Here is a 25928-nt window from a genome sequence, read left to right on the forward strand (position 1 = left end):
ATATGTCATACACTCTGAAATGCACCTGACAAGCCCAAAACTTGACCCTTTGTTTGTTATGGACACCAGGTGAACTGTTGAACACTTGTTCATTGTCTGTAGGGTAGGATCTTGTTTTTCTGGTTTTTTTTACATAAAATGGAGCAGGGACTGTGTGGTCATAGGGGACTATATCCTAGTGTGTTCCTAAGTAGCTCTGGAAAGAAGAAAAGGGCTGTTGCCAGAAAAAGCTGTGCAGTTTCATACCAAAAGTCATCTTAGTGGGCCAACTGTAATTGTGCAAGAAAGATGCAGGTCAAATGAGTGGGTTTGTTTTGACAACTTGCTTTCAGTTGTCATCTGTGTTGGCCTTCCCACTACATTGTCTTATCACTGAGTACTTCTTGCTGATTGTGCAGCCCTGTCACTGCTAGGAGTAGAATTAATGACCCCAGATTGAGAATGTGGACCAGTTTATGATTTGTAATAAGATCTTTGTATTTGCAGAGAAGAAATATATAAGGACAAAATTGAGCTTATGGCCACAGTTACATATTCTGTCTCAATGAGGGAGAGGAAGGAAGACTGCAGGACCTGGGGATTCACCTTGATACTGCACCTTGGTTTTTCTCCTTATTTTATCTCCACAAAAGCCCAGGAGACTTGGGACTATGAGACCACTGATAATGGTGGTTTCAGAACAGTGTGACTCAGGCAGCAGGAATTTTACCTGCAGACAGACAATGGGGAAATAAAAAGAACTCCGGGTAGTCTAACATGTCACCATCCTGAGTTGTTGGGAAACAAGATAAGTTCTGTGGTTTTGATTCTCAGACTAATGTTTATTGTGGTAAGTGAATCACGGTGTTTGTGACTAAGTCAGCCTTTCTTTCCAGATTCACACCTCACTGATCAATGGTAGGCCTAGTGCTGATGACCCTTCACAGAAGCTGTTGGAATTTACTTCTGCACGATACATTCGCCTGCGACTGCAGCGTATTAGAACTCTGAATGCTGACCTCATGACTCTCAGCCATAATGACCCTAAGGAGCTAGACCCCATTGTTACCAGAAGGGTAAGCTGATTATTCATAAATGGTATTCAGGATAGCTTGATGGGAGAGTCTATTCTGACCTATTTGAGAAGGAGAAATACTTAATCCATGTCATTCAGAGTGGCATTAGTAGATTTTAAATAATTCTTATCTTGCCTTTGACACCATTAACAACAATATCTTGTCACAAACAGCTTTTAGAAAAAGCTTTTCAAGATAGTTTTTGTTTTAATTTATTTGTTTGCATGAATGATTTGTGCTAGAAGCAGTGTTTATAATGCTTTATCGTCAAAATACAAAATGTGGTTTGGCTGATGGAGATGCCCTTTGAGGTTGCTCTTGACCCCACTGCAGTACTTTCTGTGGTGTTATCATGGATTTCAGGACCCAGTGCTGTGGTTCATAAACATAATTATTTGAAAACATTGCTATTGTGAATTTTCATGTATTATAAGAGTTTTCTTCATTTTTTTAAGGCTGTTATAATCAATTGTTTTAGAGCTCATAAATTAATGTAAAATGTTTGTATAGAATTCCGAGGGCATTAACAGATTTCCAGGTTTGCTACTGCAACTGTGGAAACTGAGCCCCAAGCACTTGGGCTGACTGCTTCAGGTTCTCACATAAATTGGAAGTCTCAACAGTTTTTCAGCTGGAAAAGGATTTCTGTTTTGTATATTGCCATTTTGACCATCTTAATTTGCCCACGATTCATAGGTTAACACTTCAGAAGCTTCAAGTTTTCCTGTGAAAGTTGTTTCTGATGAGGACAGAACATAAAAAGTGTTTCCTACTTCCCTTCCTTTGTAGGTCCTTTTCTTGAAAAACATTTGCAGGCAACTCTTCCTTGTGCAGTAACAGGATCATTGCAGTTTGTGACTTCTCTGATACAGGCAATCCTTGTGCTGCTTGGATAGCTGAGCACAGAAGGGAGGAAGCAACTTGGATTTGGTCAGGGATTAATGGGTGCTTTCAAGGTGTCCTTTAAACTGCAGCATTGTAAAGTGTAAAATCTGGATGGTTTGCATTTTCTGTCAATGCTAGCAGGGAGACTGCAAGAGCAGAGTATTGGACAGCTGCTCCAGCTGTGCCTTACTTGTCAATAGGGAATTGCACAGCCTGAGAGGTGAGATGTTCCCACAGACCAGGCTGGTTGATATTTAGATCTATTGATAGTATTGGCATATCAGGACATACACCCCAGAAAGAAAAGTTTGACATGGAGGAATACAAACATACAGCTGGGAAACAAGAATTTGGAGGCCAAGCACTGCCACTGGTTTTATAACATACACAGTTGTGCAATCCAGGGCTTAGTACTTCTCCACCTAGCACTGCTTAGTTCAGTTTTACATGAAGAACTGCACATATTGGCCAGGTTTCCCAAATCCTGATGTTTCACCTTGAGTCTCACTTTGTTGTGCAACCATCTGCAACAAAGATAACCACTTCCAGCTTTTTGGATGCTGTTTTTATTGGCTTTGAAGATCTTGCTATAGTTGTTGATACCAATTATGTTTCCTGTACGTAGTATTGAAAAATGGCCAATCCAGATTCTGAGTGTTCAACAGCACCTTTATTTCTGTGTTCTTTTTATTTATTTCTGTCTGTAGCATTTGATTATTACTGGTTGCTCATTCAACTCCAAGCTGCACACAGCTGCTGTGAGCCATACACTGGCAGAAAATAAGACAAAGGACATGTAGTAGGGAATGCAGTGAGAAATTAAATTCTGCTTTTGTCCTCTTCCTTTCTCAGCCTGAACCTCCCTCTTTGTAGTTTAAGACTTACTGTTCATGGTAAGTCCCTGAATGATTTTTGTAGTTCAAGCCGATAACATTAAAATCCTCCCAAAACAGTGAACATAAGAAATTTAAGACCATAAAAAAATAAGTATGAAATCAAAGAAGATAGTTTGCTCCAACTCCAAGAGTCTTCAAAGAAATAACAGTCCAGGAGTCAGCATGTCTGACCACCCAGGGCTACCTCTCTTCCTGAACCAGCTGACATTAGGGGTGCTAGGTCTGAGAGCATTGAACTCTTCCCTTAGAAGTATCCTCAAAAAGAGTTTCTTTTTCATTCCTCTGTAGTACAAACTTCCCAGGATACAAACAGGCTAACCATGTTGATACTGCAGCTGTAACTGAACCCAGATGGTCATTTCCTGCCTCCTCTTTGCCTTGAAAATTAAATCCTTTCCTTATGTATGTTGTTTCTGCTCACCACCTGGCAATATTAATGGAGAGTGTTCTGCTGCATCTGCAATTTTTAAGCTTAGAGTTTGGATAGAATATTTCACTGGCTACACAGTAGTTGCAAAGAGCTGGTCTGGAAAAGAGTGTGCAAAGTGGTTTTGAGGGAGGGATAGTTCCCATTTTAAGGAAGCATTCTCTTAGTCCCCAGACTGACTCTAAAATACAGCAATTTTTTATGCTTTCTGGCTTCTTGTAAAATGGAAGATTAAGTTGTTTTTTTTTTTTCTTTGCAAGTATATTTCAGTTGAGATCACATTTGGTGGTCTTTCTCAAAGCTGAGGAATTTTACATACATACTTAAAAGTTAAAAGTCAGTTCATTTTTCATACCAATAGGGAAAAACATGGGAAAAATAAAACCCGCAAAAATGGAAGGTTTCCCCAAATGGCAAATAGTTTCAAGTATTTCTTTTACTTACACAGAGCAGTTGGATGCTGGCATTTCATTTTGCAGAGTAAGGCAGGGAAATGTAAATAGATGTAAATGTCTTTTATTCATACCTTTCTCACCTTTGTTTTTTTGTAGTACTACTATTCAATAAAGGACATCTCTGTTGGTGGCATGTGTATTTGTTATGGCCATGCTCGAAGCTGCCCTTTGGATGAAATCACAAAGGTATTCTTTAATTTCATTATTTTTGCAAAACAACTTTTCCAAGTAAAATAACAACAAAAAAATTCCTAAGGAGAATGAGAAAGAGGGAGCTAAAATAGATCTTATGAAGCATACAAATTATTTGCTATATTTTTCTTTTTTTTTCAGAGGAAGCATATCTGGGTTTTGTAGTGTATCTTTCTTGAAGTTAACTGTTCTTTGACATTGAAGTAAAACAATTAGAGGGGCACACGACATAGTCTGTCTTGCAGCACAGGAGATTTGCCCCTCTTGTTCTGGAAAGGCTATTTCCTAGCAGTTGATGTACCATGGTAGAGCAGTTCAGTGCCACTTGTGGGTATTTGAAGGTCATGCCATTTTTTGGAGTAAGCCTGATACCGAGCAGACTTCTGGCAAAATTGAAGAAATTGTCCATTAAAGAATGTTTCAAGAAAGTGGATTTTTTTTTATTCTTAGAAATTGCAGTGCCAGTGTGAACACAACACATGTGGAGAGAGCTGTAACAAGTGCTGTCCAGGCTACCACCAGAAACCATGGAGACCAGGGACCCTTTCTGCTGGGAACAAATGCGAGAGTAAGTAGGCACAGGCATTTAGGTAGTTTCATGAAGCCCTGCTGTTCTCTTGTTTGAGGTTGCTTTCATACAGATCTGTAATTTTAGTATGTTACTAATTCCCCAGAAATATGAACTGTCTTCATGGGATTGTTCCGAGGTAGAGAACCTACTTCTAATCATAAATGTTCAGGTGGTTTTCAATAATCTCTTCAGTGTAGCTCCTTGGCTAGTGGAGTTGTCATGTAGTATAGCTCCCAGAATGTCTTTTTCAAAGGGACTTGGGGATTTGTTGTACTCCTGTAGAAACTAGCAGATTTGCATCAATCATTTTGTTAGCTACTTGAAGTGCAGATTTCATCAATTGATCGTAAATTTTGTCAGATGAAGAACTTTGTTCTCATAGCAAATGTTTTGAAAGAAACTCCTTATTGGCAATTACACTTCAGATTGTCTGATAGATTGACTTAGGCTGTGCCAGTAGGGCTGAATATGTTCCTAGGGCTAGTTGGTGCATTTTCTCACTTCACATTACTAATGCATAGCACAAACTGCAGACAATTAAGAACCTATTGGATAAAATTTAAAGTTCCAGATGGAAAAGAAATGTTTTTAGTTGAAATCCTTGCACAAGTCATAATACCACTCTTTAAACTTAATAAAATTTATACTTAAGTACTTCTTTGACTTCTCAGATTTTGTGTCTAATATGAAGAAGGGAAGAATTAGGCAGCTTTTCATCAGTAATGCAGAGCACAGAACAGTTATTGCTAATTGCACTCATCACTGTTGACAACAGTGCTGACAAGGTTGTCTTAGCAGGATATACAGAATACTACTAAAAACAGTGCTGTTAAAATGATAACAGTGGTTTTGAAATTTGCTTACTTGCTAAGAAATATAGTGTATTATATCTGATGAAGCTCATGGCATTTTAAAGGGGGAAAGCATACTTTTGAGGTCAATTCATGGGCCCTTACATTTGAAACTTTGAAAAATGTCAGTATTCCAGGAAATGTTACACAGTGTGAATAAGAAAATAAAAAAATTGATTTCTTTTCCATTCCTTCTCAGAATGTAACTGTCATAACAAAGCAGAAGATTGCTATTACAACCAGAGTATTGCAGATCAGAAAAGGAGCATGGATATTCATGGCCAGTTTATAGGAGGTGGTGTGTGTTTAAACTGTACTCAACATACTACTGGGATCAACTGTGAAATGTGTGCTGATGGATATTTTAGACCACACAAAGTAAGATTTAGAAAATACCATTCTAATGTTTTGGTGAATTATAACATGGTATCATGCCTGTTTCAGCTGATTGTGATTAATATATTGGTTTATTTATTAGTTGCAGAATAGCTAAGAACTATAGAGGTTTTTTTTTTTTTTGGTAAATGACTTAACGCCAAAACTTTCAGAAAAAAAAAAGAAATGCTTGTCCAGTTGTGTAGGAGGGCAAATTAAGATGTTGGAGAAGAAAATTATAAGTGAAAATTACATTTGATATCCTAGTATGGAAATGTACATATTCTGATAGGAAATCGATTTCTCCTGTGGGTAAAGCTCTGAGAAGGTCCCAAGTATTAAATTTTCACTGCCTCCAAAATTGTGTACCATCCTCTATCAGCCCATTTCAACCAGTGTTAAAAAGGACCTGGCTCGAAGATTAAAATCTTTGGCTCATAAGAGGTTGCAACAAATGCTCTTCTTGATATGATTGTTGCAGAACTTGTTCTCTGAGTGTACTTTCCAGTATCACTCTTTGGAAAAAGGGCATAAACTCTACAAAACATTTGTTAAGATGTGGCTGACAGAGTTAAACAGATGAACTTAAGTAACTTAGCATTGCATATAACTGCAGTGTTAGAGGTCTGTATAATGAGACATTCTGAACTAAGTTTCTACTTCACATGGTCTTGCTCTGGAAGGTTCACACATATTTTGAAAAAATACTTTAAAAATCTGGCATAAATTGGTGCAGAGGGCAAGGGTGAGTCCATAGGAGTATGGGTATACAGCAGGTACAGCTCATCCAAAGAAGCAAATTGTGTCTCAGAGCTGCTGTAAAAAGCATTGAAGAAAGATCTTTGATCAACTCATAGCCATTAAATTTGAGGTCATTACTGGTTTGCTTTAGAGCTGAAGCACCTCAAAGGACAGTTTTCCTGCAAAAAAAATAAAATAATGCCATATGATTTTCACTGCCTTATATTTAAAAGATTTATAGATCATGAAGGCAGAATGAGTCTTTATTAAAAGATAAACTGTCCTTCCATTGAACACAGAGCCAAGGATTTCTTTAATTTCCTTCCTCTTTGAACCAGAATGTCTTTGCAAAAAGCATCCACTCTTGTCTTAAACATTTCCATATCTTTTGGCAAACCTTCACAGTGGTTAATTGCTGTTACTGAAAAAAAAAAGTCTATTTATGCTGAATGTGTCAGACTTCAGCTTCCAGCCATTAGCAGTTACTATATCTTTGTGCTATTGAAGATCAACCTTTGTTCCCACATTTAAGCTTTTTGTAGACTGCAATCCCCTGATCCTTCTGCTTGCTAAAGTTAGACTAGTCCCTTTATCTATTGCCCCATATTATCTTTTTCCAGTCTTTATTCATTTTAGCTTTGGTGTTTGAAGACAGGAAACAGATGTAACTTTACTGTTTCCAGTTAATAATTTGAGAATTTGGCAGTGAACTTTTATTTTACAGGTTTCTCCCTATGAGGATCACCCCTGCTATCCCTGTGACTGCGACCCCTTTGGCTCTCTGAGTTCTGTCTGTGTTAAAGATGAGCACCATTCTGACTCCCAGCGTGGTAAGGAAACAGCAAGTGCCTTTTCCCTGAACTTCCAGTCTGGCTGGAGGTCATTGAAGTTGAGGGAATACTACCTACCTTTGAGTGGCTGCCTTTTAGATACCACTTCAAAACACTGGTAAATCTTTGAGAAGGTGAGGCTGAGGCATAACATAATTTCATGATTTTAAGATATGTCAGGTCCCTGAACATGTTCTGTGGGGATTGCGGGCTCCTACTGTTTAAAACAATGTGAGGTGTTGCGATCTAACACTGTTGTTTGTGAATGCTGTTACAGCTGTAACAAAATTCATTTTGCTGCAATTTCTGTGTATTTGATTCTTTAAATGTGAAAAATAGATGGTGAGACTGATCTTGTACCAAGTATCTGCGGAATATGGCATGGAGTGTAATAAAAAAGGAATGCTAAGTTTTTTGTACCCTCTGACACATCTTGAATCCAGCCTATTGCCTGCTCTGATTTTTCTTTTTCCCCCCCCCCTCTACTTTTGCTACTCAAGGCACTTGGCCAGGCCAATGTCAGTGCAGGGAAGGTTATGCAGGAGAGAAATGTGATCGCTGTGTGTTTGGGTATCGGGGCTACCCGAACTGCCTGCGTTGTAACTGCAGCCTGGCTGGGAGCATCAACGAAGATCCATGCACGGAGCCTTGTCTTTGCAAAGTGAGTACTAAACTTCCACTTCTGTTCAACATGGAATCTCTGGTTTATTAACTCCTTTTTAATAGTGAAATTACTTGAGTAATGGGAACATCACTTCCTTTATAAGATGTAACCTGGTGTACACCTGACAGCCTAGAACTCAAAACTACTAATTATTCTCTGTACTGAAAAATATGGTAATTTATGTTGCATAGCTCTGTATGTTACTGATACAACATTTTCTATAATAATTGGCCAGACTGATGTTAAAATGAAATAAAACCTGTACGTGTGTGAGGCAGTCATAGAAAGTGAGAATGCCTAGCTAGGTTTGGTTTTAGGAATGAGCTGATATTTCTCTTCAAAGCCACTGATTGCTTGTAAACAAATGCTGTGTTTAAAACATCTGCTTTGTGTAAAGAAACAGCAGGCATTTGGAAAGAACTATTGGAACACTTGCACTAGACATATGTATGAAATATGGTTTAATTATTCAATTACAAAATATAAACCATAAAAATGTTTAAAAAGAGAGCAGTTTTGCAGCATTTTATTTTTTGGTAAATATCCAAACCTCTTAAAATTTCTTGCAGCTGTAGATTCCATTGAATTTTATTAAAAAACTGTGTTAATATTTAAAGAAGTTACTCAATTTTCTAAACCAAACATTGGAGCAGTTTATTATTTGTTGCCAAATATGATAGCAAACAGGAGCCAAAGATAACATAGTATGTTTGACAATTCTTCTGAAAATTCAGTCCTTCTGCAAAATTTATATGATCCAAAAATATCAAACCTATATAAATAACAACACTGTGGAAAAACAAAATGGCTCAAATTGCCAATTTAAATGCGCAAAAGGAGAGAAGTGCCTGATTTTGAGTCAGGGTAGCACTATATCAGCCAATGCAGCTAACTAGTGAAATTTTTTTTATAAATTGGACTAGAAACTGCCCCTTTTCAGTGCTGCTGTGGCAATGAGCCTGGTGTACAGAATTTTTAGGCCAGATCACAGAGAGCGTCACCAGCCAGTGGACCACCTACGGAGATGAAAGGAGAAAAGTTGTGCGCTCCAAATATCAAATGAAGGAAACAGGATTTCTAAGTCTTTGCAGACTCTATTCTTCTTTTATATAGTGCATTTTGTGATATTTGATCTTTCCTGGAACACAGCTCTTGAGTTCTAGTCATTGGTTAAGATTTTTATTTTTCATTAAGAAATAAATAATTTCTGTCTAATAATGTTAGACAGTGAAATGTTTGATCCAAATGCATTCTGAAGACTGAGAAATAAAAAAGCTGAAAAGAGCATACAAATAGTATTCCTGTTAAAATTCATGATTTTAACTTCTCATTATCTCAGGGGGCACTTTGCCTGAGATTTTTCCCAAGTTTACATATGAGCAAATAGAAGGAGCCATCCTCAACCTTTGCGTCAGAACTGGAGACCATAAGTTTTTAATATGCTTTGCAAACGCAGGTTGCACTTTGCTTACAAAAAGACATAATCTGACTGTGTAGAGAGGTTTTATGTAATCTTGACATGCCAAACACTGTTCCAGCAGGAAAGACAGTTGGAAGTCTCAGATTTCTCTCTGGTAAGCCTGAAATGTGCTCCATAGGACCAGATCTGATATAAGTCTGCAATCTGGAGTGATTCTTGTGACTGAAGTGAAGGTACCCTGGTAACTGCTTCTGGAATCAGATTTTGGTCCACAGGCTTTGCATTTCACATGGCAATGCAGAGCTTGTATAGGCATCTCCAAAACAGTAAGACAGTTGTTCTTCATAGGATGCTTGCAGTCTTAGTGTCCTAACTATATGTATCAGGGAACTTTGTGAGGTGTTCTATAAAGTTCTTTTTGCCTTTGTAGTGGAGTTTTCCCATAATTGAAAGCAAAGGTTGAGATTGGAGAGTGGTGTTCAGGTCTTGTCCTATACAAAGCTAGGACATTATAAGAATCTTGTCCCTGGCAGTAGGAAATGTTCTGTATCTTAGTGTGTGAAAATGGCCGTGGAGGTCCGCTATTTACACAGCTTTGTGGGTATTTATCAAACATTTTCTCTGCTGGTTTGTTTGTCAGCAGCAATTGTCTAAACTTTTTTAAAGAAATAGTCATGTATTTGCTGCACAAATTTTATGAGAACAGAATACTGGGTGCACTGTTTCGGATTTTTTTTTCCCTATAAATTCTGCATTGAAATATGTTTGTAGCGGTATGCTCTGAACTACCCAATTTGCATGGCAGAATACGAATGAAAGGAGCTAAAGGAGTGCAGCATCTCTACTTCTGGAGCAGGAGTTTCGGGACCTTAGCCAGAGCGTATTGGGTGGAAGAGTTGCCAGCTATCATAGTGTGGTGCTGTTCCAGGAAGAGGTGGCAGCTGTAGTGGGCATCACAGCATAAATATTAAGAGATGGCTGAGAACTATTCTGGCTGTGGTGGCTCCTAGAGCCTGGCCTTAAAGGTGAACTTTCTGGATTCTATCTGGTAAGATATATGAAAGGTAATCTGCATTCAGAAAAGTGAGATCTTTCTCCAGAGCAATCTACAAAGTCAAGCTACAAGAGAAGTAGACTGGCAAGCTGGCAGAAGCTTTTCAAACCCTGCCTGTGTGTTGAAATTTTACTACAATAGAACCCTTGCTGGGGCTTGTTTAGATTTTGATGATCTGGCAGATTCTGATGAATTTTTCCAATCTGTTTCAGTTTTAAAGCTCTGAGTCTTATTCAATAATCCTGCTGTGCTGAAATGTGTTTTCTTTTACAACCTTCTGAATGCTGTTATGCCTAAATCCCACCTAATCCGTGGTATTTGTTACCATAATAATGCTGATGTGAACCAAATGTTATATGCCTTTGACAGGAAAATGTAGAAGGTGAAAACTGTGATCTCTGTAAACCAGGATTCTACAATTTGCAAGAAAGAAATCCTCAGGGCTGCACAGAGTGTTTTTGCTTTGGTGTTTCTGATGTCTGTGACAGTCTTACATGGCCCATCAGTCAGGTATGTAAATGTTATGTCCATGACCTAATATTCTTGCTTCAAGTAGCTGCAAAATGTACTATATTTCTCTTTGACGTGTGCCCAAGTTAGCTTCAAATTCTGGTGTGTGTCTCCTTACAGAGGAATAGATTTCCAGTATCATTGGGCAGCTCTGAGGTAGTCAGCAACTCATCCCAGTGCAGTCTTTGGCCCTGCTGGCTTGCAGTCATATCAGAAGCATTGAGTAGTGAAGACTGCCATAATGCATTGGAAAAATGAATTTTTTTCTGACTGTTAAAGTTTTTTTTTTTTCATGCTGAAGAGATAAATCCAAACCTATTTGCTTGGCAATATGGCCAATATTGTTTCTTAGCAAACAGTGTTTATAAATATCACTGTTTTCTGATTAGACAGTTGTTGAGTTATGGGGCTTTGGGGCCACTCTTTTCCACCCATAAGGATTTTTCCTTATACATCTTTGCACAGCTAGCTACACTTTGATCTCCTGTTTTGTGTGCAACAAAAAGGGAGGAAAACATATCAAATTGACTGAAATTCTAAGGTGATTGAATAAAACTCTCTCTGTGAGAAGAACAAAGTTCTCTCATCTTGGTCTCTCTTCTGGGGCTGTAGTTTTTGCTTTCCTCCAGCTCAGCCCTATCTATAAATGGGGACAGTTGGCCTTGAAGCCTTTGAAATTCTGTGTTTCAGTCTCAGGGAGCTGCATAGGTGTAATGTTAATTTTGTTGGAAGGATGAAAATCACACTCATTATATTTTTGTTCCTGTTGAATAGAGAGGTGGAGACCATCCTAGTCTGAAGTGGCATATTTGCATGTGTTGGTGTCAACTTGGCTAATGGAAGTGCTCTACATCCATCAGTTTGAATGAATATCTTGGAAGAGGTGAATGCTTTCTCAGTGACACAACTGCCTGACTTTCATTGGTATTACTATTTTTGCAGATTTCAGACATGACTGGATGGCTTGTTACTGATCTGTACAAGGCAAGGAGTGTGCAGCCTCAGCGAAGCCAATTTGATGGACCCCATCAAATAAGCATTAACAACACTGAGGCTGTGAAAGTACTGAAAAATACTTATTACTGGTCAGCACCTGAGGCATATCTAGGAAATAAAGTAAGTACTCAGCTAAGAAGTCAAAACTCCTTCATAGGTTCTATTGTTCTAAATATATAGTCTCTGTAATTAAATCTGGCACATTAAAGCTTGCATTCAGTATTACCAAACTTCTCACTGTATCTCTGCTTTTTAAATGAGAATGTTCCTGTGCAGACATTCCCAGTACTCTCTTTTTGCACTTTGAGTTCATTCATCTCTTCACTTCCTTTCCTTCCTATCCTTGACACAATATAATATCTCTTGACTGTTACTGATTTATATGCTCACATTTCCCATGCACTTGATTCCTATCCCAAAACTTATATCCTAATGTCCAGTCATAGTGGAACAGATGGAACCATTAAAATCTCTTGCCTGCTTCTTATCCATCTTCTGTTTTCAAATAACTAGTGTTTAATTTTTTCCCTGTTTACTAGCTAAAGCTCTGGGTCTTCTGGTTTTTGCAGCAGAATCATAGAATATTTGAGGTTGGAAGGGACCTCTGGGGGTCATCTTGCTCAAACTCTGTACTCAAGCAAGGACACCTAGAACAGATTAACCAGTACCATAATCAAAGAGCTGCTTCTGAGTATCTCCAACGATGGCGTCTCCACAACCTCTCTGAGCAACCTGTGCCACTGCTTGGGCACCCTCACAATAAATGTTTCCTGATGTTCAGCAGGAACCTCCTGTATTTCAGGTTGTGGTCATTGCCTCTTTTCCTGGCACTGTGCGCCACTGAAAAGAGCCAAGCTCCATCTTCTTTCCACCCTCTCTTAAGGAGTTTGTATATATAGATAAGATCTCTTTTGTAGGTGGGGCAGTCCTGCTACTCTTGGTCTTTCCTTGTATGAAAGATACTTCAGGCTCTTGATCATTTAGTGGCCCTTTGCTGGACTCCTTCCAGTATGTCCACCTCTCTCTAGCACTGGGAGGCCCAGAACTGGAGTCAGAGCTCCAGCTGTGGCGTCACCAGTGGTGAGCAGAGGAGATCCTTGCAGCTTTACCTGTAATTATTTTCAGTCCACTCTCTCTGCCCGTGCAGCTGTGTTTATTATTAGTATAGTGACACAATAAATGAAAACAAGTGTAAGAAGTGTAACATTAAGGAGCAGATTTTGCACAGGACTAGACTCACTCAAATTCTGATTTCTTATTGATTTAATATAGGTCTAACTGTTTGTTAACTTACTTTGAAGTAGTCAGCAGCAGATGTGGGGCTAAGGACCCTGAAAAGTGGTGCATGGAATGTGAAAAACTCCCACATGCTGTGCCCCTTGGCTAGGATGATAGTGTACACCTCAGCTGTCTGATCAGAGTCCTGTCAGTGTTTCACTGAATGAGGGCACTTATCTCAATCACCTGTAGAGCCTTGAGCTCACCACCTGCGCAGCAACAAGCCAGCTCTTGTCCCCGTGCTGACACTCATGGCATGTGAAACTTTTTCTGCAAAGTGGTGTTTGTAATCCCACAATTGTCTTATAATTTGGACATTGTGCTGACCCATGTAATTTCTTTGTGTTAGCTGGAGGTGGAGGTTGTCGTGTTGTTAAGACTTTGCTTTTTGTTATTTCAGCTCACAGCTTTTAGTGGAGACTTGAAGTATACAGTATCTTACGACATTCCAATGGAAAGTGTGGACAGTGATATAGTGTCTAGTGTGGATGTCATCATTCAGGTGGGTTTTTTTTTCAGCTTGTTACTATTCAGATGTTATTAAGAATCTATGAAGGGCTTAAAAAATAAAATAATATTCCTATACTAGTAGTTTTGCCAGTTTCAAGTCCCTAAATGTCACTATCAAAATTTTATTACTACTCATTTCTCTGATTATTTAATCCATACCATACTAATTTTAAATGTTAAATACCTAGAATTTAATCTGTGTGTATATGGGTGAGTTGCTTATTACCAAATGTACAAAGCTGTGTTTACAAAACAAACTGCAATAAGCTGGAAAGACTTATGCCTATGAAAGAGGTGAGTGTGCTTGCTGATTGCTTACTTTTCTAGATATATATTGCAGTTAAAAAGTAAGGCTCTATAATGAATCCAGGCATCTCCAAAACCATAATTTTTTATATATACTTAGCAATAGAACAAAGGAAAAAAGAAATTCTGTTTTATAGAGGTATTCGATTTTTTGCAATTTAGTTTATTCTTTTACAAAAGAATTCTGAAGTCTCTGAACCGAGAGAGAATGGGATTGTGGTCTTGAAGCCACAGAAAATGTTGACCTTTTACTTACTTTTTCCTAATGCAAGGAATTTATTTTGATTACCTCTTCTCTGTGTTACATGGATGTGTATTTGACACTAAATGTTACTGCTTAATAAAATTTTCATGCGAATAAGGAAAATACTTTCTCTTGTCCTTCAATTTCAGGGTAACGGGCAGATTCTGAGTACAAGAGCAGCAGGCTTGTCATTACAGCCATATGAGGAGTATTCTAATTCAGTGAGACTTGTAGCAGACAATTTCATAGAGTTTAATACAAAAAAGGCAATAGACCGAGAAATGCTGATGACTGTTCTGGCAAATGTGACCCATCTTTTGATCAGAGCCAACTACAACATTGCCAAAAAAGCTGTGTACAGGTAAGTGAGGTAAAATATTCAAGTTAATGTATATACTTCTGTTATTTTTCTGTATATGAATCATGATTCTTAGTGGCAGTATTCCTGAAGTTTTATATTAATAGTTTCTAGAAAAAATGTTGTTTATTGAATTTTCTTAAGACCAGTTTTGGTCCCCAAGTCATATAGAATGTGTGGGACATTTGATTTTATAGGGGACATTTGATTTTAAAGATATCTGATAGCAATGTTGTCTTCTGCTTTAAAGTAGTAGTGCATAAAAGCCTTATTACAATGGCTCCTTTTTAGGGGGAAATGCCTCCAGAACTCCCTACAGTATTCTTATTTGGGTATGTGGCAAGTTAATCCATCACTGACTATTGAAAAACTATCAATAAAGATATTGATTGTAATTTCTTTTGATGCTTGTTTGTGGATATTACTGAGACTCATCTCTAAGGGAGTTCTTAATAGGAAAATTAGGCTGCAATGGATTAGCTGATCATTCTGCAGTCTCAAAGCAGCATTGGTACTATCTGTGTGAGACCTTACAGATCTTCGTTTCACCTCTTCTCCAAGATACAGGAATAAAGTTGTATTGCTCTCAAGGGAATCAGCTTCATCATTTACTTAATTTCCTTACACTCACTGACAACCTTTCTTCCTCATTCCCTAATTAGAGCATGGTACTAATAACACTAAAGTTATGGATTCAAATCCCCATATGGGCCATTTATTTAAGAGCTGGATTTTGATGGTCCCTTTCAACTCAAAGTATTCTGCGAATATTCTGTCATTTGGTAGCATTTTGTGTCAATAACATAGGAACTGATACCAAATTTGCTTTGTGCACCCACACCATTCTGGTGAAATGTATGTTCATTTAGGGATAGTGTTTGTCTTTATGGGATATTTGTAAAGATTTCTTACAAAAATGTGTAAGGCAACCTCCTGTGGCTGAGGAGGTTGTCTCTTCCAGTAACAATAATGATAACAGGAGACATCTGGAAATGCTGTGATAAGAATATGATCACAGACTTCTTGGAAAAGAGATCTGTGCCTGTTCCTTGGTTGTCCCTGCCAGGGAGCAGTGCTCAGTAGAGTTACCTCCCCAGAAGGAAACTGTCCTGCTGAAGATCAAGTCTGGGGAAACAAATGTTGAGATGTTTTCCTGCTTAACCCTAGGCTGGACTCTGTGACCCTGGATACTGCAAGTGCAAATGTTATAGATCTTTCTTCAGCTCCAGATGTGGAATTCTGTGAATGTCCTCAGGGTTACACAGGATTATCCTGCGAGGTAACCTCTTACAGTGTTTTGTGTATGTAAAATTATCTGCTATTGTAAAGGATCTAGGTTTAAAGGCAGACTGCCTTTAGTTAAACTGCCATTAAAGTGTATGTTCTGTGGTGAATTGCTGCCTACTATACTTTATGCAATCCCGAAGGTCTTTTCTTTCAGCTACTCTAAACAGGATTTTAAACTTATTGCTTGAATTCTTTTTCATGGCACTAAAATATGATGATGTGCTTCAGAATAACAGTGTTTCAGAGGGAGCAGCTGTTAAAGCTCTGTGAAGCAATTTTGAGCTTACCTTACTCATTAATAGCACTTTTTCTGGAGCTGGATCATGTTCAGTTTATTCCTATTACGTGCCATTAAGTTTATGGAGGCAATGAGGAGCCTTAGCAGGGAGGAACTCTAGCTTTTGGAAGAGCCCACAAGGGTGAAATGCATTGTGCAAGGTGATGTCTTGTGTATCTCTAAATAGAAGATTTAGAGAGGCACAGTCCTATTGCAAAATAGCAGGAATTATTTTGACAAATAATTTCAGTATGAAAATACTGAAATTGTGCTGTAGCATTGTTAATGATTCTGCAGAGGTGGTAGAATATCTTTTATATTGTCCCATAATAATAAAAGGAATTTCACATATTAAACCACACAAAAGTTAACTTTCATGCCTCCAGGGAACAAAGGGATGAATCAAAGTTTTATGGAGCTAATTCTTATCCCCTTTATCCAGTGCAAGTAAAAAACAACCACTTGAAAAGAGCTACAGAGACATCAACAGGGTTGAAAGAGCGTTCAGTTACCACAGTGTGAAAGGGTTGTATGGTGGGTGGTCGGAAGTGCACTCTCTGAAAAAGTTTTGATGTGTATTTTCAGCACACATAATGCTACTGCTTTTTCTCCCTTCATTCCTTTTCAGTCCTGTCTGCCTGGGTACTACCGTGTGGATGGAATACTCTTTGGGGGCATTTGTCAGCCCTGCAAGTGCAATGGGCATGCAACTGAGTGTGACATTCACGGTGTTTGCTTTGTAAGTCATCCTGCAAAGTTCTGTGTTTTAAGCATCTATTTGGGAGTTAAGAGAGCATTTTGACTGTGGGAGACAAGTTTACAGTGAGCATAATTTCAAGCTGTGGGTACCAAGTGTTTATTTTTGTTGGTTTTCATTGTTTAGTTCAGAGTATGTTTCAAGACTCCATTATTGTGTTTTCCAATAAACTGTTTCAGTTTATCATTTCAAGTGGGGCATAGTCAGAACTAATACAAAAATGTCATCATATACTGGCTGATAAAAATCTTGATTTTGCTTGCTGCAGGTTCCTGAAAAGAACCAATTTAAGCGGTGAATATCTGTTTTCAGATATATGTGCATCTTCCATGACTAACAACAGTGGAAATTGCACATTACCTTGTGAAGAGAAAATTTAGCTCTCAGATCTCTTCTAAAAATTAAAGGTTACTGGAGTAAAATGGCTAAACACCAGTAAAAATTATATAATTTTGTTACTGCAAATGTGTGCAATATGTGAAATACATTTAAGTATGTGCATAAGTCATGTGGCTGGTTTCATAAAGTATATTCTAAAATGTAGGAAAAACCAATCAGGATTGTCATAACTCAGAAAAAAAAATCAAACACTTATTTTCAGAGTTCTAGGCAGTTCTTCATGGCTTGAAGAATGGCTTCCTTGGATGTCATGCTGCATGCAGACTGGTGTAGAAGTCCCTCAGGGGCCGAAAAACCATCAAGAGAAAATACAAAAAGATTCTTTCTATGTCTCACAGGCTTGTCAACACAACACAACAGGACCTTTCTGTGATCAGTGCTTGCCTGGCTTCTATGGAAATCCATCCCAAGGAACAGCTGAGGACTGCTGGCCCTGTGCATGTCCTCTGAGTTCTGCTGCAAACAAGTAAGCTTCTTATGCAAGACTGTCTTTTGCATCTTCAGCAAAAACAGAAAGTGAGAAAAAGAAAAATATCATGACATCTGAAGGAGAAAGAAAAGGAATTTTTTTTCTTCATCTTTGTTTGTGTATATCTCATAGAAGCATTATTTTTCGAGGCAGTCTAAATATATAGACTAGGCTAAGACAGGCTGAGTGAACTGGTACAATTTTGCATGGTGGATGAAAGTAATAATTCAACCTGTCTTTGAACTTTGCATCATGGGTATCTTCCTTGTTTTTTCAGAAAACAGTAGAAGGACAGAAGTGTTGTATCTGAAAAAAAGGAACTCAGTACAGCAATATACTGTTTTGCTAGAATGAGAGCCTAGTTTTTAGGAAGTTTTAAAATCTTGCTTTTAAAGTACAAAAAACCCAAGAGTTTTTTAAAATTATATGTTTATTATTTTGACACATTGTAATGTTAAAAGCATTGATAAACTAGGAAAAATGGCAATTGTGTGCTTATATAGTTAGGTGCAAGGAAGGGTGGATATTGAATGTTTGCAGAAGTCTTGTGATTCTGTGCATTGATACCAGCTGCCATAAATTTTGTTAATAGTTTCAGTCCCACTTGCCAGCTGAGTGAAGAAGGTGGAATTGTCTGTGACAAATGTCTTCCAGGCTATACTGGTTCTCAGTGTGAAAGGTATGTACACTAATTTTGGGTGAAACATCCATATCATTGCCATCACTAAGTGCTCATCATCCTATCTTCCTTGTATTGTTCATACCACATGTACAGAACATTCTTAATAACATTTTCCTTCTTATTTAGTCTTTCATTGTAATACAGAGACACTTTAGATTAAAATTTAACAGGAAAAACTCCCTTCAGTGAGGAGAGTGTATGACATGACCATACTCCAGCTGACAAAGGTTTTAAATTCTGATGCAGGTGTGCTAATGGTTACTATGGGAATCCTCTTATGGCTGGACAGTCGTGTGCTCCTTGTGAATGCAATGGCAATGTGAACCCTCAAGAAGAGGGCCACTGTGATCCCTTCACAGGACAGTGCCTGAAATGTCTGGGGAACACAGCAGGTCACCACTGTGAAAAGTGTGCTGATGGCTATTATGGGGATGCGGTGATTGACAAAAACTGTCGTGGTAAGTTGTTATTTTTATTACTCTCAACATTTAAAGAACACAAAAATGGATTTCCTGTGTAAAATGGAAGGGGATGTGCACATTTGCTGAAAGAGTTAACCTTCAAGTTGTGAGTGGGCAAGTGCAGGTTGAAAACTCTGGGATTGGGTTAGGCTGAGGGAGGGGAATGTATTATGTTAAGGTTTTATACTTGGTATCCCTGGAACTTATTGGTTTGCTTAACACTGTCCCTCCAGTGACATGCTGGATACATTTCCTACTTCTTAATGTCACATATAGGGCTAGAAGAAAAATCTTTTCAAATACAGCTATTCAGAGGTGTTTTGTTTTTAAGTTTTAGTCCAAATTCACAGGCATTTCTGTGGTATATTAGCATCTGTGGGATATAAACAGATGAAACACATCATATACCAGGTTTTTAATTCTGTATAATAATGAATGCCTGTAGATACACATGACTAATTTTTAAATTTGGTTTCTTTTTGTCTGAACACAAGCCTGTGCCTGCCACGTGAATGGTTCCCTTTCAAGTACTTGTCACCATGAGACAGGCATCTGCTCCTGCAAATCAAATGTAATTGGAGAAAGATGTGATAAATGCTTGGTAAGCAGATATATTGCCTTTTGCTAATGTATAGATTTTCTTGCCTTCCTCTTTATCTATAGATTGTGATTTGAACAGATACAGAGAATAGCGGCAAATAGGTTTGGGGGAGAAGGGCCTATGGAGTGGAGACCAAAGTTTTTGTGGCTGGAAATTGCTCTGCATATGCTCCTTGCACATGTGAAGCTGTGTAATTGACTCAGCACCCTCCTGCGTAGGGCTATTCGGGCTGGTGCTGACAGTGTGGAGTGAAAGACCAAACCAAACACTGTTAACAAACCTGAAGGGATCTTAGAGCTGTGCTTCTGTGAAATGAAGTCTGAGTGGGGAATACCTGAAGAAATGTGGTTGGTGATAACACATACATCATGGCTGAATGCCAGCGAGGGATTCAGCTGAAAGGCAGGCCTGCTGTAGCAACGTGCAGATATTCACTGGTGATACAAACCAGCAGTTTCCAGTCTGTGCTAAGTGTAGAACTACATCAGAGACCAGAGCAGGAAATCTCTGCCCAGTTACTGCCTTCTGAGCCAGCCCAGCTGAATGACTTTGAGCACACATGTACCCAGGGTCAGTGACCTGCTCTGTTTTAGGCATTCATTCACAGTCACAGGGGTCTGTGCTTGATCAGCACAGCCCACCCTCACCTCATGCAAGTCTTAAATTTAATAACATCAGGCTTCAAAACATAGTGTCTTGCTTGTGAGATTAAGGACCATGAGAGCATTTCAGGGTTGAGTTTTTCACTCCAGAGCATATTGCTTCATAGCTGGCAACAGTGAAGACAATGCCAGGGAGTCTTTCCACAGCAGTCACACAGTGCTGGCCAAGACTCATGCAGGTCAGATATCATGGGGAGTAAACAAGAGAAAACAAGAGTGTATATTGTAGCATTTTCAAAAATTTATGAAACAGTACAAATCTATTTATTTCTTCTCCAACAGAATGGGTATTATGGGCTGCTTACTGGGCTTGGCTGTGTTCCCTGCAACTGCAGTCAGTTTGGCTCGGTGTCTGAGGACTGCAATGATCAGGGGCAGTGTCACTGTGTGCCAGGAGTGGCTGGAGAGAAGTGTGATCGCTGTGCTCATGGCTTTTACGCGTTCCAGGATGGTGGCTGCACACGTAAGCTCTAATCCACGACCCTCCCAGAGTTTGTCTGGAATTTCTTTCAGCAATATATTGTATGTTGAACTCTGGCAAAGGTCACTTGTTGTGATGACGATACAGAAGAATCTGTAGGAAGGTCTATTAATACTTTGATTAAGCCAGGGAACAAAACGTTTCTTTGCTTACTTTGTGGCTCCTTGTAAAAGGTGGTGACTATGAAATAACTCATAAAGGGTGCATGAGAGAAATATTACATCCTCAATGGCTCCTTTGTCTCTTTATTACAAAACCCTTCAGTCCTTCAAAGAGAATGAAACCTTTTTTTCTGCAGTTGGGAAAGCGAAGATCTACACCTAAAGATTTTTACTTTATTTTTCTTTCATTTAAATCTTAAATATGTGTTTCATACTTTGATATGAAGTCATTGGCTCTGTTTTCCCATCATCACCTGGATATATGCAATTTTTTGTCATGATAAGGAAGAAATTGTTCATCTAAAAGGAGAATATGCCATCAAAACCCAATTTTTCATGTTAATAAGATGCCCTTTTCAATACTGTATAGCTAAAGGAATGCCTGCCTTTTCTCCAGCCAGACAAAACCACATTTTAATGCCTCAAACAGTACATTAAAATGAAATATGCAATGAGATTGTAATAAGATTGTTTTGAAATTAATATTCTTTGTCTATACTAAGAATCAAAGATCTCTTGGATACCTTTAACCATTTCATTATTGGAAAATACTTAAATGTTACCAAAGAGATTAATAAAATCTATTCATTGAAATTCTGCTTTTCAACTGGAATAGTATTTTGTTTCTTAAATAGCCAAGTGCATCCTGCAGTAGTTAGTTATTACAAAAATAGTTATCCATCCCAATTATTCAATTATTTAGCATTAATCCTTGAGAACCTGCTTGAGAACATTAGCTTATCTCCTGATGAGTTTTGTGTCCTCTGTCATAGAAATGTTTCCTTACAAATATACTCTACTCCAAAAGTAACTTTATTTGGTGGTGTTGATCCCCCTGTGAAAGTGCTGCTCTGCTTTTTGAAACACCAAATAAGCTAAGTCAATCAGCAATAATAGGCTTCAAGTAAAAAGATGAAATGTCACTGTGGTCATGATTTGTTTCTCAGTGATTAGGGATGGCAAGAAGTTCCTAGTAGAACAGACAACTGTACTCCATAAGAAAAGTAAGACTATTGGCAGTCTTGGAATTCTCCTCTGTAGTAAAGTGTGGATAAAGTTTCCATTTGGTCCTGTTTCTCTTGCAGCCTGTGACTGTGCCCATACTCAGGACAACTGTAATGCTGATTCTGGACAATGCATTTGTCCCCCTCACACTCAGGGACAGAAGTGTGAACTCTGTGAAGAAAATTACTGGGGACTCTCTCCTAAACTTGGTTGCAAGGTATGGTAGGCTGGGTGAAAAGCCATGGCTGTTAAAAACAATTGCATTATGCAAATGTCAGAAGTGGACTCTTTTTCTGAGAACCATGATCTTTATTCTGTCTCAAAGTTAATGCAACATGCTCACATTAAAACAAAAACAACAAAACAACTGTTGGCACAATGTTTATTGAGCAACCTTCTAAGAGGGCTGTCTTTGAAAGTACTGTCAGAGTGCTTATTCTGGATAGGTGTATAGTTCACATTGAAATTGTGATGTGTGTATTCTATGTATTCTAACATTTAGGTGTTTAAGTGGTGGTACAAACCAGATTTACAGCAGCAAGGGGCAACTGGGAACATAGTTTCTGTACCAATCAGTAAGTGATAATATTGTGGATTTAAGAACATTGGAAGTGTCTTGAAAGTTACTGCAGGCATTTTTTCTGAAAATTTATAATTTCAATAGTATAATGTAGTTAATGTTTCATGGATGGAACATTGGTAGCTCCCATTATCTCAGCTTAATGCTTATGATTAAGCAATAAAATGCCAAGTCAGTGAAGATCCAAGGAACAGCATCCATTTATGCCTTTAGGTTTATGCAGTAAATTCTTGTCAGGTATGGCATTGGTCCAAACATTTCATCAATGTTGAGATTTTAAGAAGCCTCAATTACATGAATGTAATTGGGTAACTTCAGTGGAGAAACCACAAATACAATCAACTTGACAAAGTCTGTCATTACATGCAGTAAGTATTTAAGTGTCAGCCAAATTGGTATCCTTTTTCTCTCTTTAATTTTTTAGAGTAAGGATGATAAAGTAGGCCTAATAAGTCTTCACAGTTAACCATCTTAGTGATTTATAGTAACATAGTTGGCAACTGGTCTTTAAACCATGGCTTTGTTAGCTGTCAGCTTACTGTCATTCTTACCTAAGGTACTGCAAGTACAATGTGCTGGTCCTTCTGTATTTCCTTTGATGTGTTCATTTCATAGGGTGATTCCACATTCCTTGCCAATCATCAGGGGCAATTTAATATGCAGTTACTCAGTTTTTCTAGGTTATTTATCATTCCTTTTTTTTGCAACATCACAGTAATGAATGTGAAATATTATAAAGTATTTTAGATTCCTTCTTGATGCAACAAACAGTAACATGATCTCCAGATAATAGTCCCAACAGAGGGATATACCCTATGCTGAATAGTCAGATGTGGTAGTTTAAGATGAGGAGCAATGTCTTCTGGCAAATCCGGGAGAGACTCTTTGTGTGACCTCTACATGGATGAAATGGGGGAGATGCTGAGAAGCCCAGACTGTCTGGTTTTGCAACACGAAATGCATATGTGGTTACTTCATCTGGCTCTGTTTCTAGAGGTTTTCTTGATGTTTAGTATCCATTTCTGGATGCAGTAGTGTAGCAGAGCTGTAGTCTTGTTTAGATTACAGTGCATTGTACCTTAGAGTCTTTATTTATCTTTATCACAAGTAGCTAGAGATTGAATACATGTAAATTATTACTATCCTAGAGTTTGATGTTCAGAGTGTGGACCTTTACTGATACTGTCAACCCGTGTGACCAAAAAGGGTATTAAACTAGGCATTATAGTACCCAATGCTAGAGTAAAAACTGCTTAATACAAAGAGTGCCGTGGGTAACCAGCAAAATTGTGAAGAATGCAGAAGGATAGACAGTAATTCTTCTGGAACTTGTGGGTCATGGCATGCAGGACTTGGCAAGGTAAAGGCTTTTCATCTCAAAGAGAGCTGATGAGCAAAATAACTCACTGAAAATGCTCAGTAGATGGTGATAGATGGAATGTACTTTTTGCCTGTTTATTTAGAAATAACCACTGACCAAAACTCCATTTGTGAAGTAACCACAGATAAGAAATTAAGAGTGAAGGCTAATCTAGACTGCTTCAAAAAAGAATGACAAATAAAGTACACCCACTTTGCATGTTTGTAATACCAGTTTCATATTACTGATTGCATAATGAAGGATGCACTCTGTCAGGAAACAGTTTTCCTTTGGTACTGAGCTGCACTGCATGTTGAGCTTCCCACCTTTGGGATGCAATGAGATTCTTGGTTCTTCATCAAATAGTACAAGTAGCTTGAGCATGATGCAGAAGCTATTAATACCTCTTGAAATCTTAGCAGCATGTTAGTTTTAAGATTTTCCTTTCTGTCATATTTATAAAATGATGATACAGATTTCTTTCATTCAGCATTTATACAGCATTAGTTAATTTACTTGCTGTACTCAATTACTGGTATTGTAAATTAAGTATTTTGGATATATTTTTGTTTTCTGGAAAAGCTTCCTTCAACTCCTTTGGTTCCCAATCCATATTTGGGAGCCAACAAATCTTCTAACTTTTTGCCATCCACTGTTTACTGGAGATGCAATTCTTTGCTAAAAAACAAACCAACTTCATTTCTGTGTGGAATTTCTTCCCTTTTATTATTGTACAGTATTTGCTGGCAAACATTGAGTTTTAAGGGTCATTTTAAAATTTATTGTGCTGTTTCACTTGTAAAAAATTTTTTTTTAAAGATTTGCTATTTATGAACCTTTCTTCTCTTCTGCTAAGGCTTGCAACTGTAGCGGCGCTGGTTCAGCCAGTCTCCAGTGCGATGTGTTGACAGGCCAATGCCAGTGCAAAACTGAATTTGGAGGGCGAGACTGTTCCAGGTGTGCCTTGGGCTACAGGGACTACCCAGACTGTGTTGCCTGTGACTGTGATTTGAGTGGAACCAAAGCAGAGATGTGTAATGGCCCCGAAGGAGTTTGTGGTTGTGAAGAAGAAACTGGTGTCTGCACCTGCAAGGTACTGAATCATTCTGCCCCTTCTAGGAAAGCATTAGTACTTTCTAGACATTGATTGCATTGAAGTCAGGGAAGATACAGGGCTGAAAGGACTTCAAAAGGCAATCTCCATCATTTATGGGTACACCTAGATCATTGCTAAAGAATTTCCTGTGACAGATCTTACTATCAGTCAGGAAAAATCCAAAACCATTGAAGTTTTTCTGTTTGTACACATTTGGTTTTATTAGGTTGGGGAACAACACATTAGTTCAGATGATGCAGCCTGCTTTTTTAAAAATTCAAATTATAATGATAGGAAGAAACAAATAAATACTAAATGGAGAATCTCAGTGTTTTTTGAAATACGTTTGTGTTGCGAGTTTGAATTGGTATTAGATATATTGGTAATAGTGAGTTCTGATATTCTTGTATATAGGGAAGGAAACATTAAAAACACAGATAGTATGGATATTTTTGACAAGATGGGTATAATTTCTTGAGAAACTGAGTGATAGAAAACTTACTTCAAGACAACAAATTTATTCCTTCATAGGTGTCTGTCCAGTCTCTGGTTAAAGGTACCAGTGGGCATTGACTGTAGTTTTGGGTGTTTCTTGAGGTTCAGCTCACCAATTGGGAACTGAATGCAAAAAGAGAGACTTGGGAATAGATCTTTTGATTCCTATTCATACTGAGCAGTTTATTTGGCTTTTAGAGCTCATTTTCCAGATGCAGGATTGGGAGGAAATTCTGTCTTGAGTTGAAATACATAGCTGCTAATTTTTGATAGACAGTCAAATATATGAGCTTAGCTTAAATGTTCTGTGGTTGTTTGAGGGGAGTTTTGTGTGTGTGGTTTTTGGTTTTTTTGGGGAGTTTTTTGTTTTTTCTTTTTTTAAGAAGGAAAGCAAAACAGTATTGGAAAATAATGAAAAAAGTAATGTACTGCATGGTAAAACAGATTGCATACAGTAATTGATATTCTGCTATGTAGTTTATGTAGCAACTAGTTTTTCTTCAAAAAAATAATAATCTTTCATTTAGGTAGTGAAGT

General features: G+C 38.1%; 1 protein-coding gene across 1 annotated transcript in view; it reads left to right on the top strand.

Annotated features, from left to right (window-relative positions):
* LAMA1 (laminin subunit alpha 1) overlaps positions 1 to 25928 on the top strand; it is a 108667-nt gene that overhangs the window by 41288 nt on the left and 41451 nt on the right. Inside the window, exons 6-24 of the mRNA XM_063149871.1 lie at positions 876 to 1055; positions 3815 to 3904; positions 4361 to 4478; positions 5532 to 5710; positions 7173 to 7278; positions 7779 to 7939; positions 10786 to 10926; positions 11869 to 12042; positions 13601 to 13702; positions 14410 to 14621; positions 15786 to 15897; positions 16811 to 16921; positions 17677 to 17804; positions 18400 to 18486; positions 18736 to 18947; positions 19445 to 19551; positions 20496 to 20676; positions 21941 to 22077; positions 24657 to 24893. Coding sequence (XP_063005941.1) covers positions 876 to 1055; positions 3815 to 3904; positions 4361 to 4478; positions 5532 to 5710; positions 7173 to 7278; positions 7779 to 7939; positions 10786 to 10926; positions 11869 to 12042; positions 13601 to 13702; positions 14410 to 14621; positions 15786 to 15897; positions 16811 to 16921; positions 17677 to 17804; positions 18400 to 18486; positions 18736 to 18947; positions 19445 to 19551; positions 20496 to 20676; positions 21941 to 22077; positions 24657 to 24893 — 2775 coding nt within the window. The remainder of the gene's footprint in view (positions 1 to 875; positions 1056 to 3814; positions 3905 to 4360; positions 4479 to 5531; positions 5711 to 7172; positions 7279 to 7778; positions 7940 to 10785; positions 10927 to 11868; positions 12043 to 13600; positions 13703 to 14409; positions 14622 to 15785; positions 15898 to 16810; positions 16922 to 17676; positions 17805 to 18399; positions 18487 to 18735; positions 18948 to 19444; positions 19552 to 20495; positions 20677 to 21940; positions 22078 to 24656; positions 24894 to 25928) is intronic.

This window comes from Melospiza melodia, chromosome 1, assembly GCF_035770615.1.
Source record: "Melospiza melodia melodia isolate bMelMel2 chromosome 1, bMelMel2.pri, whole genome shotgun sequence".
NCBI classification, from domain to species: Eukaryota; Metazoa; Chordata; class Aves; order Passeriformes; family Passerellidae; genus Melospiza; species Melospiza melodia.